Source organism: Lemur catta, chromosome 9 (assembly GCF_020740605.2).
Source record: "Lemur catta isolate mLemCat1 chromosome 9, mLemCat1.pri, whole genome shotgun sequence".
In the NCBI taxonomy this organism is placed as follows: Eukaryota; Metazoa; Chordata; class Mammalia; order Primates; family Lemuridae; genus Lemur; species Lemur catta.
The window spans coordinates 85,426,629-85,441,334 of record NC_059136.1 but is presented as its reverse complement, the minus strand read 5'-3'; the positions used below and the strand labels follow the sequence as shown (position 1 = coordinate 85,441,334).

The 14,706-nt window shown below is 44.9% G+C and overlaps 2 protein-coding genes across 4 annotated transcripts in view; both read left to right on the top strand.

Moving 5' to 3' along the window:
* The first annotated feature begins 7,641 nt into the window (after positions 1 to 7,641).
* RRS1 (ribosome biogenesis regulator 1 homolog) lies at positions 7,642 to 9,337 on the top strand. The gene has a single exon (XM_045560576.1). It carries the CDS (start codon positions 7,760 to 7,762, stop codon positions 8,855 to 8,857), a length of 1,098 nt encoding a protein of 365 aa, XP_045416532.1. The 5' UTR covers positions 7,642 to 7,759; the 3' UTR covers positions 8,858 to 9,337.
* A 1,288-nt stretch (positions 9,338 to 10,625) lies between these two features.
* Positions 10,626 to 14,706, top strand: part of ADHFE1 (alcohol dehydrogenase iron containing 1) — a 33,631-nt gene continuing 29,550 nt past the window's right edge. Inside the window, exon 1 of one of the 3 annotated variants that reach the window (XM_045560570.1) lies at positions 10,626 to 10,704. In XM_045560570.1, coding sequence (XP_045416526.1) covers positions 10,646 to 10,704 — 59 coding nt within the window. In that variant the 5' untranslated portion in view covers positions 10,626 to 10,645. The remainder of the gene's footprint in view (positions 10,705 to 14,706) is intronic. The other 2 variants (XM_045560572.1, XM_045560571.1) reach the window with 2 other exon arrangements.

Here is a 14,706-nt window from a genome sequence, read left to right as displayed (position 1 = left end):
CAGCTAAAAACTCATACTATCTTGGATAATGAGGCAAGGGAAAGAAATATTGGCAAATTCCAGGAACATTATTTATACATTCTAAATAATAAGTCCTATGTAGGCCTGGGGGGAAGTACGCTACAAGCAACTGGATCTTCTGAATCACCAAGTGGTTCAGGGAGCTAAATGAGACTGGTGCACTCTCCGATGTTGGCAAGTATACAGTGACACCTACTTGCCACTAAAAGGTTCTTCCTTTGCTGTCTTCCTTTGGTGAGTAAAAATACTTAGAAAAGTGCAGACTCCAGAATTTAACACTTAACGTGGTCCTAGGTTTAGTTTTCAGCCCATTGTTTTCACTTTTTAGTAGATGTATTCTAAAACATTCTAATAATGTTCAGCAACAGTTCATGATAAAGAGGAAGCAACAATTAATGTTTATTAGGTACAGTCATAACTTCAAACTTCTCTGTGTATTCTTAATATTGCTCCTGTGGGAAATTTAAAAGAAAAATTTGATTGGCAGATACTTCATTTAGAAAGGATTAATATAGTTCATATGTGGTCTATGACTGCAAAGACAGATTGAAGGCTGCATGCCAACAAGGCTTTCCTTAGAGGGAAGGTATTTAGGACTCAGTAGCCTCGTCTGGCATAAATCTACTCTAAAGCAATTTACAAAAATTGTTCCCATTTTAATAATAAAAACACAAAAGGATTTCTTATTATTACAATTTTAATTTCATAAATTAAAATGTATTTAAAAATGATAGTTTAATGAGTGGACCTAAATTTTCTGTTAGATTCTTTGAGTGTAAATATCCCTAAAATTCTGGAACTTCAGTTTTCCTTTTTACATCAATCTTTCATCCATATGTTGACCTCCTTATAGAAGTAAAATCTAAAGGCTAACACCAATCTCATTCTCTTGGGACATGACGATGATGTTTCATGAACAGAAACCACTAGCTAGTGGTGCTTACATATTTTACAGGTGGTAATAAGATTGTGACAAATGCAGAAACTGAATGCAGCAATTTTCGGAAAACCAATTGTTGTGTTTTTATTTTACAGTGTTGGGGCTCAGAAAACAGCACCTCAAAGTATGGCACTTTGGTATGCTGAGTACTTTGAACTGAAGGACACTGGAAGGGCCTCAGAAGCAAGGTCTCTCTCCGATCTTCTCCTGCCCTCCTGTCTTCTGCTCCGCCTTTCACCCCAAGACAGGCCATAGAAACCAGAATTCCTCTTCCCAAAGGCAGGTCATAGAAACTAGAAATATTACTTTAACCTTCCCCTGCCTTTCTGTGTAAGAGCTGGCTATAAAGAAATTCTCAGATCTACCTTGTCTGATAGTGGATCATAAGACCCTCATTCCAGGAGGGGTCCTGCTCTATACCCAGGAGGAAGGAATGCCACATGGAGAGGCCAAGAAGACTCTGAACAGACAAACTTTGCTGGGTTTTCCCCCTTCAATCTATTAGATTATTTCCTTTTTGTCCATTCGCATTTCTACATGGCCGTCAATTCTTCATCAAATCTAAGCATAAAAATGGACAGTTTTCCCTTGGGCCTTTGGGTTTTCATTCTGAAGGCTCCCATGTCACATAAAACTTTAAATAAATCTGTCATACTTTTGTTAACCTGTCTTTTGTTATAGGAGTGTCAGCTGTAACCCTTATGAGGGGTGAGGAAAGGTATCACACCATTTCCACCCCTACAATGGAGAGCAAAACAACTTAAATCAGTTCCAAAACTCTACCATCATTTTTACTACCCTAAAATTCAAAGTTCTCCATATGAAAATGTTTGGTAGTTATTCTGTCTACTTCTATACTGAAATCTTAATGCTATTTCTTCTTTGTTTCTTTTTAAAATAAAATAATGGATTTTAGTATAGGTTTCTATCTAAGCTGAAGCACATGAATACAAGTTTTGTGGATGAATAAGAAATTTTCAAAATTAAATTGTTCCTTCAAGTACTTTCAAATTAAAATTATAAATCAGTAAAAATGAGCCATGTGGATATAATGTAAGTGTTTGAAGGGCCCTTTTCTGCTATTTTATCAAATTACTGGCACATTGAATTTCCTAGACAAAAATACTATGTTCACAGCAAGATTAAAGAATGGTTGAATCATCCCTAACAATTTCCGCTGCCAAAAAGAGGCAACAGAGAAACATTTAGAAAGTAAATCTAAATTAGTGGGATATCAGTCAATGAAGAAGGAAATTGTTTACAAAAATATGTTACTGACCAAAGTAACTATATTTTCAGAGAACATGAAATGTATTACTTTCATGTCTTTAAACTCCTTGCTCCTGTTTGGGAAAAAACTCTTCCCCCCAGGTTCACTTTTGTTAATAAAAAATTTTTGCAATAGTTGCTACAAAGATATAATTGCTGCTTTTTCTGTCCTGCACCTCATTTTTGCCTTTCATGAGTAATGTCCTCAAGGCTCTAGAGAGAGATAGCCAAGATAGAAAATAAAAGACGGGAAGAAATGTTTGGAAAACAAGCATAAAGAAGACTATCATGACATGTGACTAAAATGAGATGCTTGGGTCCAGATCATGAATATCCAAGACCAAAAATAATCGTTATTTTGTTAGGTAAAGAGGACATGAGTGCCGTGGCGTCAGCCTAGCTCACAGCAACCTCAGACTCCTCGGCTTCAGCGATCCTACTGCCTCAGCCTCCCAAGTAGCTGGGACTACAGGCATGCGTCACTATGCCCAGCTAATTTTTTCTATATAGATTTTTAGTTGGCCATATAATTTCTTTCTATTTTTAGTAGAGACGGGGTCTCGCTGTTGCTCAGGCTGGTCTCGAACTCCTGACCTCGAGCAATCCACCCGCCTCGGCCTCCCAGAGTGCTAGGATTACAGGCGTGAGCCACCACGCCCAGCCTTAAGAGGACAGTTTTTGAGAAGGGTGATTTGGCAAGATCCACAGAATACGCAGGCAGGAAATTCTCAGGATGCCCCTAGGATGGTTCCCAGGGTATCAGTCAGCACTCTGGCAGCAAACAGGTACCAGTCAAGCTGGGTAATTTAAGAAAGATAAACCGGGTTTTGCTCTTGCTCAGGCTGGTCTCGAACTCCTGGCTTCAAGCAATCCTCCCACCTCGGCCTCCCAAAGTGCTATGATTACAGGCATGAGCCACCACACCTGGCCTCTCATGGCCTTTTGATGGCAATCTGCAGAAGGCTGAGGCATACAAGCCCTGCCCTCACTCTCTTCACATCTTCTGGTCTATCACTGTCTCCTCTGGCAGAACCCAGCTGGAAGCCAGGGGGCAGAGTGGAGAGAGAATCTGGAGAAGCAGATAGAAGAGATCTAGTCTAGGAGAATAATGGGAAGGTCATGGCAGTGGAAATGGAAAGGTACTATACAGAGACAAACCTAACAGGGCTTTTACACTGATTGGTTTTGTAGATAGGAAGAGAAAAGTTAAGGATGACTTCATAATTTCAAGCCAAAGTTGCTAGACTATAAAATGATGATAACATCAACTGAGCCAGTTTTTACTAACCATTGTATTCCCACTGCCAGCAAGTGCCTCAGGCATCAAAGGCCTTCCATAAACATTTTGGGGGGAAAAGAAGGAGTGGATGGATGAGGGAAAATAATGTGTTACGTACTTTTAGACATATTGAGTTTAGAGTATGGGGAAAGACCCCAGCAGGTAGTTGGAGATTTAAGCCTAGAGCTCTGAAAAGGAAAGGAATAAAGATGTACTTCTAAGAACCATCCATACAAAAGTACCACCCAACACCACAAGTAGGTGAAACGGCAGATATAGAGAAAAAAGAAGTGGGGTCTGACGATCAAACTTAGGATCTCTCTGTATTTATGAGACAAAAAAGAGGAAGGGAAACCGAGAAGAAACAAAAAGTTGGGATTTATCTGCATTCATGAGACAAAGGAGGAAGGGAAACCAACAAAAGGAAAAGACAACATATACCACCATTTGCTGTAGTATGAAAATATATTCACATATATTTATACAACTCTGGCAGGCTTTCTTTTTCTTGACATGGTATAATCTTACCTAAAATAAGGATGGTAACAAATGCAAGCTGAAGACCACAACTTACCACTTGCCTCAATAAGATTTTTTTTTAAAGCCTCAAATCCCAATCTTACTACTTTTGCTCACCTTGACTCTAAAACAGCCAACATTAATATTCTTTTAATTAGAAAAACCTATAATTATTATTCTTTCAAACAATCATATATTGAATATCTAACATGTATCCAACACTATGTGGAAATGAAAATCAGTCTCTAGTCTTTAAGGAAATTAAAATCCATTTGGACTATTAAAAACCATTGAACAGGACGGATACAGTGGCTCATGCCTGTAGTCCTAGCACTTTGGGAGGCTGAGGTGGGGGAATTGCTTGAGGCAGAGTTCAAGACCAACCCAAGCAAGAGTGAGACCCCATCTCTACAAAAAATAGAAAAATTAGCCAGGTGTGGTGGCATGCACCTGCAGTCCCAGCTACTAAGGATGCAGAGGCAGGAGGATGGCTTGAGTCCAGGAGTTTGAAGTTGCAGTGAGCTATGATGAGGCCATTGCACTCTAGCCCGGGTGACAGAGTAAGACCTTGTCTCCATAAATGAATGAATGAATGAATGAATAAATAAATAAATAAATAAATAAATAAATAAATAACCACTGAACATAAAACAATTAGAGTTCAATTAAGAATTGACCTGGTGGGCATGTTGGCTCCCGCCTATAATCCCAGAAAGCACTCTGGGATGCTGACACAGGAGGATTGCCTGAGGCCGGGAATTCAAGACCAGCTTGGGCAACAGAGCAAGACTGAGATCTCATCTTGACAAAAAATAGCAAGGTGTGGTGGCATGGGCCTGTAGTCCTACTTACTCTGGAGGCTGAGGTGGGAGAATCACCCAGGAGTTTGAGGCTGCAGTGAACTATGATTGGGCCACTGCACTTCAGCCTGGTGACAGAGCAAGGCCCTGTCTCTAATAAAAAAAATAAAAATAAAAAATAAGAGCTGACCAGTATGATCCAGACTAAAAGACCAAACAGAATTTCCTCTAGTGAGAAATACCTCTATTCTTGTTTTCCTAATTTAGATTTACAGAGGAGCTAAATCTAATAGTTATATTAAATACTTCCTATTAAAGTCCAATTACACCATACTGTATAGTAAATTTCTATTTTTTTTTTTTTTTTTTTTTTGAGACAGAGTCTCACTTTGTTGCCCAGGCTAGAGTGCTGTGGCGTCAGCCTAGCTCACAGCAACCTCAAACTCCTGGCCTCAAGCAATTCTACTGCCTCAGCCTCCTGAGTAGCAGGGACTACAGGCATGCACCATCATGCCCGGCTAATTTTTTCTATATATATTTTAGTTGTCCATATAATTTCTTTCATTTTTAGTAGAGACAGGGGTCTCGCTCTTGCGCAGGCTGGTCTCGAACTCCTGAGCTCAAACGATCCACCCGCGTTGGCCTCCCAGAGTGCTAGGATTACAGGCGTGAGTCACCGCGCCCAGCCATAAATTTCTATCTTCCTATCTCCAGCATTCTATAAGGTCTCAATTATCTTTGTATCTGGTATCTGGCACATAGTAGCCATTCAATTAAATGGTTGTCAAGTGAATCAATGAATCAGAAGCCAAGTTAAACCCACAGCAGTCATGTCAATATTCTTAACTCTCTCTTATGACAAATCCCAAAAGTCTTAAGGTTCAAGGCAGTTACCTAACATGGTCTTGGTCCCATGGGTGACTGATGTTAAAAACTTGATGCTGAGTGGTAAGGGAAAAGCTCAGGAAAAAAAACAGCAAATCCTAAAATGCTTTGGATAAGAGAAAGAAAGGAGAGTCTAGTAGTCCTTAAACTCAAATGAGTCTATTTCCTAACTGCTAATGTGTTAATTTCTATTCTTCAATTCTCCAGCCTGGGGAGGGGAGGCATGGGTAAATTCACATCTAAACTGGTAAAATGCACACTATCTGGGTGAAGGACACACAATTTTGACTCAAAATGCACAAAAGTAATTCATGTAACCAAACTGTTTATACCCCCATAATATTCTGAAATTTTTAAAAAAGTTTTAAAAAATAAAAAAAAATTCTCCAGCCTCCAGTGAAAGGAAAATAAATCCTGTAAACCACACAATCAGTAGTGCCTCTCAAACTTGAATGTACATACTAATCACTTAGAGATCTTATTAAAATAAAGGTTCTGATAAATTATATCTATGATGAGACCTGATATTCTGCATTTCTAACAAACTCCCAGGTGATGCTATGCTGTTGGTTAGTGAACCACATTTTTGAGTATCAAGTGCTGGGATGACACTGCCAAGAATATGTATTAATATATAGTCTTAAAATCAGAGTTAAGATACCTCCTGTTCCCACATTTCCTAGTTGTATAACCTTGGATAAGTCACCTCTCTCAGCCTTCCTTTTTTGACCAGTGGAAATAATATCGTTAACACAATAAAAGATAACATAGTTAATTATAATAATAGCTAACACTGATTTCTTACTAGGTACCGGGAATTAATGTTTCATATTTGTCAACTTATGAATAAGGTTTAGGTCAAACAACCTGTCCACGTAAGTACAGTAAATGGTAAAGTGAGATCTGATTCTAGGCAGTTTGACTGAAGAAACCTGTATATAATAACACTGCCTCTTCAGTTTAGCTCCCAGAGCCGTTGTGAAGATTAAATAATAATTGGTATTTAGCCAACTTTTATTGAGTACTCACTAGATGTTCCAGGCCTTACTCTAAGCCTCCTTTGAGGTATATTAGCCCACTTATAACAGCCCTAGAAGGTGAGTACTATTAGTATACCCATCTTACAAGTTTTGAAATATGCCCAAACAAGTTAAACAGGTGAAGATCAAACAGTGGCAAGGTCAGGATTGGAACCGAGGCACTGTAACTTAAAAGCCTGACACTTGGGCATGGTGGCGCATGCCTATAGTCCTAGCTACTCCGGAGGCTGAGGCAGGAGGATTGCTTGAGCCCAGGAGTTTGAGGTTGCTGTGAGCTAGGCTGACGCCACGGCATTATAGCCCGGGCAACAGAGACTCTGTCTCAAAAAACAAAAGCCTGGCACTCTTTTGCCACGAGAGGATGTGACCCCAGAGCTCTGAGTCACCTCACCGGGGTCGATGCACACCTGCGCCCACCCAGGGCGGTCTAATTGCCAGCCCCACTGACTCCCAAAGTAAACTGAGTCTTCTTTCATGCTTAGCCTTAGGAGTATCTAGGGGATGTCTTTCTTGGCCTAGATCTAGGACTCTGAAAGCGGGTTTTGATTCCAGTCAAATAACCTGTCTAGCCCTAAGAAGGGCTTATTAGCTAAACGTCTTTGCAACAGATTTACACTGAAATTGTAACACAAAAATTGTAACTAACGTGATCCAGAACCCACGCCATTTGCAGCCCCAGAACTGGGCCCACCCTCTGGGCCACCCTCTGCCCCGCCGCTCCCTGGAGCTTGTAGTCCGGGATCCTCGCGCCGGCTCCACCTTCATCCGGGCACGAGCCCAAAGGGCCCGCTTCTAATCCCATCATCTCTCCAACACCGCCCTCTGCCGGCCTCGCCTCTGGCCGCCCGGACTATGAGCCGGTTCCGGCTGCTCCGGAAACGAACCTTCCTCTTCCGGATTGAGCCTCCGGGCGTCTACACGTGGTTGTGTTGCCGGTGCTGGGGCCGCTGCGGTCCAAGAAGTAACTTCAGCTGCGGCCCCGAAGCGAGGGAGCCGAGCCGGAGCCATGGAGGGCCAGAGCGTGGAGGAGCTGCTGGCCAAGGCGGAGCGGGACGAGGCAGAGAAGCTGCAGCGCATCACCGTGAACAAGGAGATAGAGCTAGAGTTCGATCTGGGCAATTTGCTGGCTTCCGACCGGAACCCCCCAGCGGGGCTGCGGAGCGCAGGACCCACGCCGGAGGCCGAGCTGCGAGCCCTGGCGCGGGACAATACGCAGCTGCTCATCAACCAGCTGTGGCAGCTGCCCACGGAGCGCGTGGAAGAGGCGCTGGTGGCGCGGCTGCCTGAGCCCACCACGCGTCTGCCGCGGGAGAAGCCGGTGCCCCGGCCGCGACCACTTACTCGCTGGCAGCAGTTCGCACGACTGAAGGGCATCCGTCCGAAGAAGAAGACCAGTCTGGTGTGGGACGAGGTGAGCGGCCAGTGGCGGCGGCGCTGGGGCTACCAGCGCGCCCGGGACGACACCAAGGAATGGCTGATTGAGGTGCCGGGCGGTGCCGACCCCATGGAGGACCAGTTCGCCAAGCGGATTCAGGCCAAGAAGGAACGGGTGGCCAAGAACGAGCTGAACCGGCTGCGGAACCTGGCCCGCGCGCACAAGATGCAGCTGCCCAGCGCGGCCGGCATGCACCCTACCGGCCACCAGAGTAAGGAGGAGCTGGGCCGCGCCATGGAGGTGGCTAAGGTCTCCACCGCCTCTGTGGGGCGCTTCCAGGAGCGCCTGCCCAAGGAGAAGGCGCCCCGGGGCTCCGGCAAGAAGAGGAAGTTTCAGCCCCTTTTCGGGGACTTTGCAGCCGAGAAAAAGAATCAGCTGGAGCTGCTTCGAGTCATGAACAGCAAAAAGCCTCGGCTGGATGTGACGAGGGCCACCAATAAGCAGATGAGGGAGGAGGACCAGGAGGAGGCCGCCAAGAGGAGGAAAATGAGCCAGAAGGGCAAAAGAAAGGGGGGCAGGCAGGGTCCTGGGGGCAAGAGAAGAGGGGGCCCGCCCAGCCAGGGAGGGAAGAGGAAAGGGGGCTTGGGAGGCAAGATGAATTCCAGGCCGCCTGGCTTGGGTGGCAAGAGGAAGGGAGGACAGCACCAAGGAGGAAAGAGGAGGAAGTAATAGTTTCACGCGTTACTGTAAACCAAAAGCTGTATATATACTAAATGTTAAGTTCTAGGAACTGTAGGGGATGCAGAAGGATGTGGCTGCCGCCTTCGTTGAGCTTGAAGGGACAAGATTGTCCTCCCCTCAAAAGAGTATGTAAGTGTTGGACAAATCAGTTTTCCCACAACCAAAACTTTGGCTGGAGACTGAGGATGCATTTGTGGACATAAGAATTAGGGAAATAATTTGGTCGAGACTGGGAATGAGTTCTATTCTTAAATAGCCATTTTTTTCTTTCTTTGTAACTTTGGATATGGGGTGAGGGAGAGTTGGTCATATTTCAGAGATTTACAATAGGTTGATTTGTATGTTTCTGCATTATTTTTATAACAAGTTTATGTATTTATCAGAGGGAGAGAGGAAAGACTACAACCCTTTTCAAAACTGGATTGACAAGTAACTGTTTTAAAAGTTACTTAATAAAAGTGTGTGTGCGTATCTTGTGCTGCTTTTAACTTTTTAACTATTGGTAGAAATTGTAAGTGAAGCCAGTTACCTGGATACCTAGTACAGATTATTTTCGTTTACTTTCCAAAAAACACAGGCAGTTAAATTATAATGGTTTCAGCGAGACCGGTTTTATTAGAAAAATTCGTACTTGTTTTGATATCAAACATATTGAAAGTGTACTACAACTGAAGTCTTTTCAAAAGGATCTCATGCTTTTCAACACTGAACACATTGATTTGCTGTAAATGATAAATTTGGGCCTCATTAAATAATGGTAACAATCCTTATTAATCCAGAAAATACGTAGCTGTTTCTTAACATCTATATCCCCGGTTTTTTTAAAGTTTGGCTTCAGGTAGAGTCTGTTTTGGAAAGAGAAAAAGAAACAAAAAATCCTTAATTCAAACACTATCTTTTGATGCACTTGTCAAATTGGCCTGAGCTGGTTTGATTAGGAGGCAAAATGTTTATACCTGTACTGGGTTGCCTTCCTGTCCATCAGTCTTCCAGTTTGATCCCAGTAAACAACTCTGTAAAAATATCTCAGAAGGATTCAGATTTCATAATAACAGATTACTAAAAATGCAAATATTTAGTTGTTACTGTCTTTGGATGCTTTCTGGTTAAGTTAAAATTGAACTTTGCCATCATTAATTAACTTTTCCACTGGGACATGACGGATATGGCACTCCTAGGCCCTCTCAGAATATAATATAATCATGGCAAGTTTTAACTACTGGTGAACCCATTTAATGGCACCGTGAAAAGCAAATCTATTCACGGAGCCTATAACAACTTTTAAATTCTCCTGGGTTTTTCTGTTGTTGCTTATTGTTTTGTTTGTTTTTAGGCTTGCTTGATTTAGCAGTGGGATGCAGCATTGGCCGTTTAAAAAAAAAAAAAAGACTCTGCAAGGTTCTTGTTTACTGTTAAAACGGACTAAATGCAGGGTCTTCATAATTTAAAATAATTTTAGAAGGCAAAGTGAAAACAATGCCCTTGTTCCTCTACTTTTCCTGAAGTATCCAACATAAGAAAAATAGAGTATTTTAAGTAGAGAGATTTAAGGCAGTACCCAAGACCCTGCGGAGCAGTTACCTTCCACCACAGCTGAGGCAGTTGTGGGTCTGGCTGTGACTCCTTGTTCGGAGCCACGGCCGGGCTAGAACTTGGGCAGGCGACCCAGCGGGGCCTGCGGGCCGAGTGGCCAAGGGGGCGGGAGGAGGGCGGCGGCCGGGATTGGCCGGCGGCGAGGGCGGTGCCCGCGGGCGGAGGGGAGGACTCCGAGCAGCCATGGCCGCAGCCGCCCGGGCCCGGGTCGCGCACTTGCTGGGGCAACTGCAGCGCGCATCGTGAGTGCGGGGCCGGGGGCGGGCGGGGGACCGCGGGAGGCCGCTGTGCCCACGCAGCCCTCAGGTGTGACCCACCCGGGCCCCGCGCAGTCTTCTCTGGTTAAAGAACTTGGGGAAAGGGATACTGCAGTGCGCTCCGGCCGTGCACCACGTGGGACAGCCAGGTCACAGAGTGTGCGATGCCACCTTGCACGATGCAGTGAGGCAGGTTTTGCTCTGCTTGTCTACCGTTAAGGAAACCAAAGCCCAGAGAGGACAGTGCCTGGCCCCACATCGTGGCAGGCAGAGGAGAGCTCGGCACGGTGGCCAAGACAAATTCTTGTATCCAATTGACACGTTTATCGAGTGTATAGTAAGCACCAGGCACTATTCTAGGTGCTGGAGATAACGAAGATGAAAGGCTCTGGAGCGGTTTAAAGTCTAGTGGGGAACAGGATGGGGTGACAGGAGTAAAACGGGCCTGTTCCAAGGCAACAGACGGGGGTAGAAGGGAAAAATAGATGTGAGAAATCACAAGGAGTCACTCTGCCTGGCAGGTGCAGACAGTCCAGGTGTTCAATGCTATGACATCCCTGGATGCCTCTCCAGAAATGCCAGGTACATAATAGTCACCTGACGACTAGTTGCTTGTGCAAGTGCACAAGTAGGTCTGGAAAAACGGAAAGGGGGAAAGGAGAGGCACGGGAGATTAATTTCAGGCAGAGGGAAGAGCCACACCACAGATGGAGAGATGTAGTTCCAGGATCTAAAAGTCAAGTCTGGACCTACCTTCCTAGGAGGTGAAGAAGGAGAAGATAGCTGGTGAAAGATCATGAATAAGAAAATAGCTAACACCATGTGCCACGTACCGTTCTGCACACTTTGCATACACTATTAAGTAATAGTAACTCTAACCCTCACAACAATGCTGTGACATACGGTATCATTTTCCTCATAGATTAAGGCATGAAGAATAATTTGTCCAGTGTCACACAGTTAAGCAAACTGCACAGTCATAATTTGAACTTGTACTCTGGCCTCACAGTCCTTGTTCTCAGGCCTATGCTAAGGAATTTGAATTGTGTCCTGTAGATAGTGGAAAGCTATTGAGGCAATATTTCTCATCATGAAACACTAATACCTTGAAATGCCTCATGATAAAAGAATGCCATGGCCAAATAAGTTTGGGAAACTACTTAATAGCTGTATTGCCCTCTTGGAAAGTCGAGATATACATTAGAACAGGAAGGACTCCAAGAAATTCTGCAGAAGGAAAAAGTTTAGCTGTGTTCAAATTCTTGATTTTAAGCCTGTGTCATCATAGAACTCTTTTTATCGTGCAACACTATTCATATCCCATGGAACCAGTGTCACACAAAGTTTTTGGAATGGTTGCATAAGAAGGGAGTTGTGGCAAGATTAGAATTATGTTAGCACATTCTGGCGGCAGCGTGAAGTGAAGAGAAGGATGAGGATTCATTGTAGTGCTCCAGCTTAAAGGTAATGGCTTCAGGCGCCAAGGAGAGGCAGCTGGTACAAGGGGCAGATAGAACTGTTGAGGACTTGGTTAGAATCCACAGGATTTTGTATCTGATTAGTGACACAGAGGAAGGAGTTGAGATTTCTGGCTGGGGCATCAGGTAAACGGTGGGCCATTCACCAAGGTAGGGACTGTAGGAGGGTTAGCTCTGGGCAGAAGATGGTCACTGCAGTCGTGGGCACTTTTGAGTTGAACGTGCTTCTGGCATATCCCCGTGAAGACCCTCAGTAGGTAATTGAAAGTGTTGTTCTGGAGCTCAAGAGCGAGTTGGGGATTCACAGTGTGTATAGGACAGTTGAAACCTGTGGAAGCAAAGGCCTCGGCAAACTGTAGACCCAGAAGGAAAGGGCTGAGGGGTGAACTCCCGGGGAGCCGCACCGCCATAGCAGGCGCAGCAAAATGGTGCTTTCTTCTGCACGGGTTTATTTTTCTAATAGGGTAAACATTTAAAAAGTGGGAGGTTTCAGATAAAAATCTTGGAAAATTGGAAAATGGCATCATTGGGCACACACTTCATCCAGAGAAAGTGAGCTGGGGCTGAGGTGAGATGACAGCCACCTCCTTTGGACATGGCATGCACTCCAGCCTCCGATCACCACTCACTCCACAAAGCAGGTGCACTGCCAGGCAGCTGAGTGGAGGGACAAGAACCAGTACTGAGAGACACAGGCAAGGCAGGGCCTGGCCAGAGAGGTGGGGGAAAGCCCTGGAGGGAGGGAGTCACACTGTCCACAGGTGTACAGCCTCCCTTTATCTGGCTGTGTTTTCCTCCCTGGGGCACAGCAGGGACCAGAACAGCCTAACCAAGCCATCATGGTGCTTACCTGCCTGCGTGGGGCATGGGGGACAGACTAGTTAGTAAAATTTAAAGTACGTTAGCTGTTGACAGGTATTAAAGAGAAAATAAAGGGAGGTGGGATGTTGAGAAAGGGATGCAATTTTAGAGCTGGTCAGAGCAGCACTCACCATGTTAGTTTCCTACAAATTACCACGAACTTGGCTTAAAACAACTCACATTTATTCTCTTACAGTTCTGGAGGTCAGAGGCCAAAATTAGTTTTACGAAACTGAAATCAAGGTGTGAGCAGGGCCACAGTCCCTCTGGGGGCTTGAAGGCTCTAGAGAATTCATTTGCTTATAGCTGTAGCTTGCATTCCTTAGCTTGCGGCCTTTTCCTCCATCTTCGCAGCCAACAGCGCCACATCTTGCTTCAGTGGTCACGTTTCTGCTGTCTCTGTCAAATCTCCCTCTGCCTTCCTATAATACTATTATATAAGGACACCTATGATTGCATCTAGGGCCCAGATACTCCAGGATAATCTCCACGTCTCAAGAGCCTTAATCACACTTGCAAAGTCCCTCTTACCATATAGTGTAACAGTCACAGGTTCCCGGGATTAGGATCTTGTCTTCAGGAGCCCACAACATTCGCTGAGAAGGTAACTGCTGCAGAAAGGCCACGGAGGGAGGGAGCAAACCACGTAGCTCCTGGGAAAGGTATGCAGAGGTGGAGCACGCCCAGTGGGGTTTCAGAACAAGAGACTGAGGCAGATGGGGAGGGGGCCAGGGATGACCTGGTTTTCTGGACTGAACAATTGGAAGGATGAAATCACCATTAAGCTGGGATGGGGAAGACCAGGAGCTCAGTCTGTAACATGGAAAATGGGAGACACCTCATAGACACCCAAGTGGAGATGTCGAGTAGGTAGTTGAATCTGGAGTTCAGGAGAGAGGCCCAAGCCGGAAAAATACATGTGATAAAGTCATCCACATAAAAAGTATTCAAAGCCACGAGACTGGCCAGGCGCAGTGGCTCATGCCTGTAATCCTAGCACTCTGGGAGGCTGAGGCAGGAGGATCCCTTGAGGTCAGGAGTTGGAGGTTGCTGTGAGCTAGGCTGATGCCACCATGGCACTCAAGCCCAGGTGACAGAATGAGACTCTGTCTCGAAAAATAAAAATAAAAAAGCCATGAGACCAGGGGAGGTCACTAGGGAGTGAGTGTAGAGAGAGAAGAGAAGGGTCCACTGGCTGAAGCCTGAATCCTCCAGGGGTCAGAGTCAAGAGCATGAAAAGAAACGAGTTCAGGAGCAGCCAATGCAGCAGGAAGAAAACCGAGAGTGGTGTTCTGGAAGCCAGGGAAGAATATGTTTCCAGGGGAGGAGAGGAACAGGAGGATGTTGCTTATAGGTCGAGTAAGGTGAGGACTGAACTGAGAACTTAGCAGGGAACTCACCAGACAGAGGACATTAGTGAGCTGGGAAGTTTGTCATTTTAGAGTCAGGGGTGAAAGCTGATTGCAGGAGGTTTCAGAGAGTATGGGAGAATAGAAATGGGAAGAGTGGGTATGGTCATCAGTAGGGGAGAGAGGTAGGAGCAGGAACAAGAGAGGAAAGAGGGACAAGAGGTTTCTGGTTTTGTAATGTAATATGGGGGAAATATGCTTATGGATAGGCTAAAAATATGCTAGATGCAGACAGGTAA

What these genes read in the sequence shown, in the direction of transcription:
- RRS1 (XM_045560576.1), top strand. Translation starts at nt 7,760, where the DNA reads ATGGAGGGCCAGAGCGTGGAGGAGCTGCTGGCCAAGGCGGAGCGGGAC.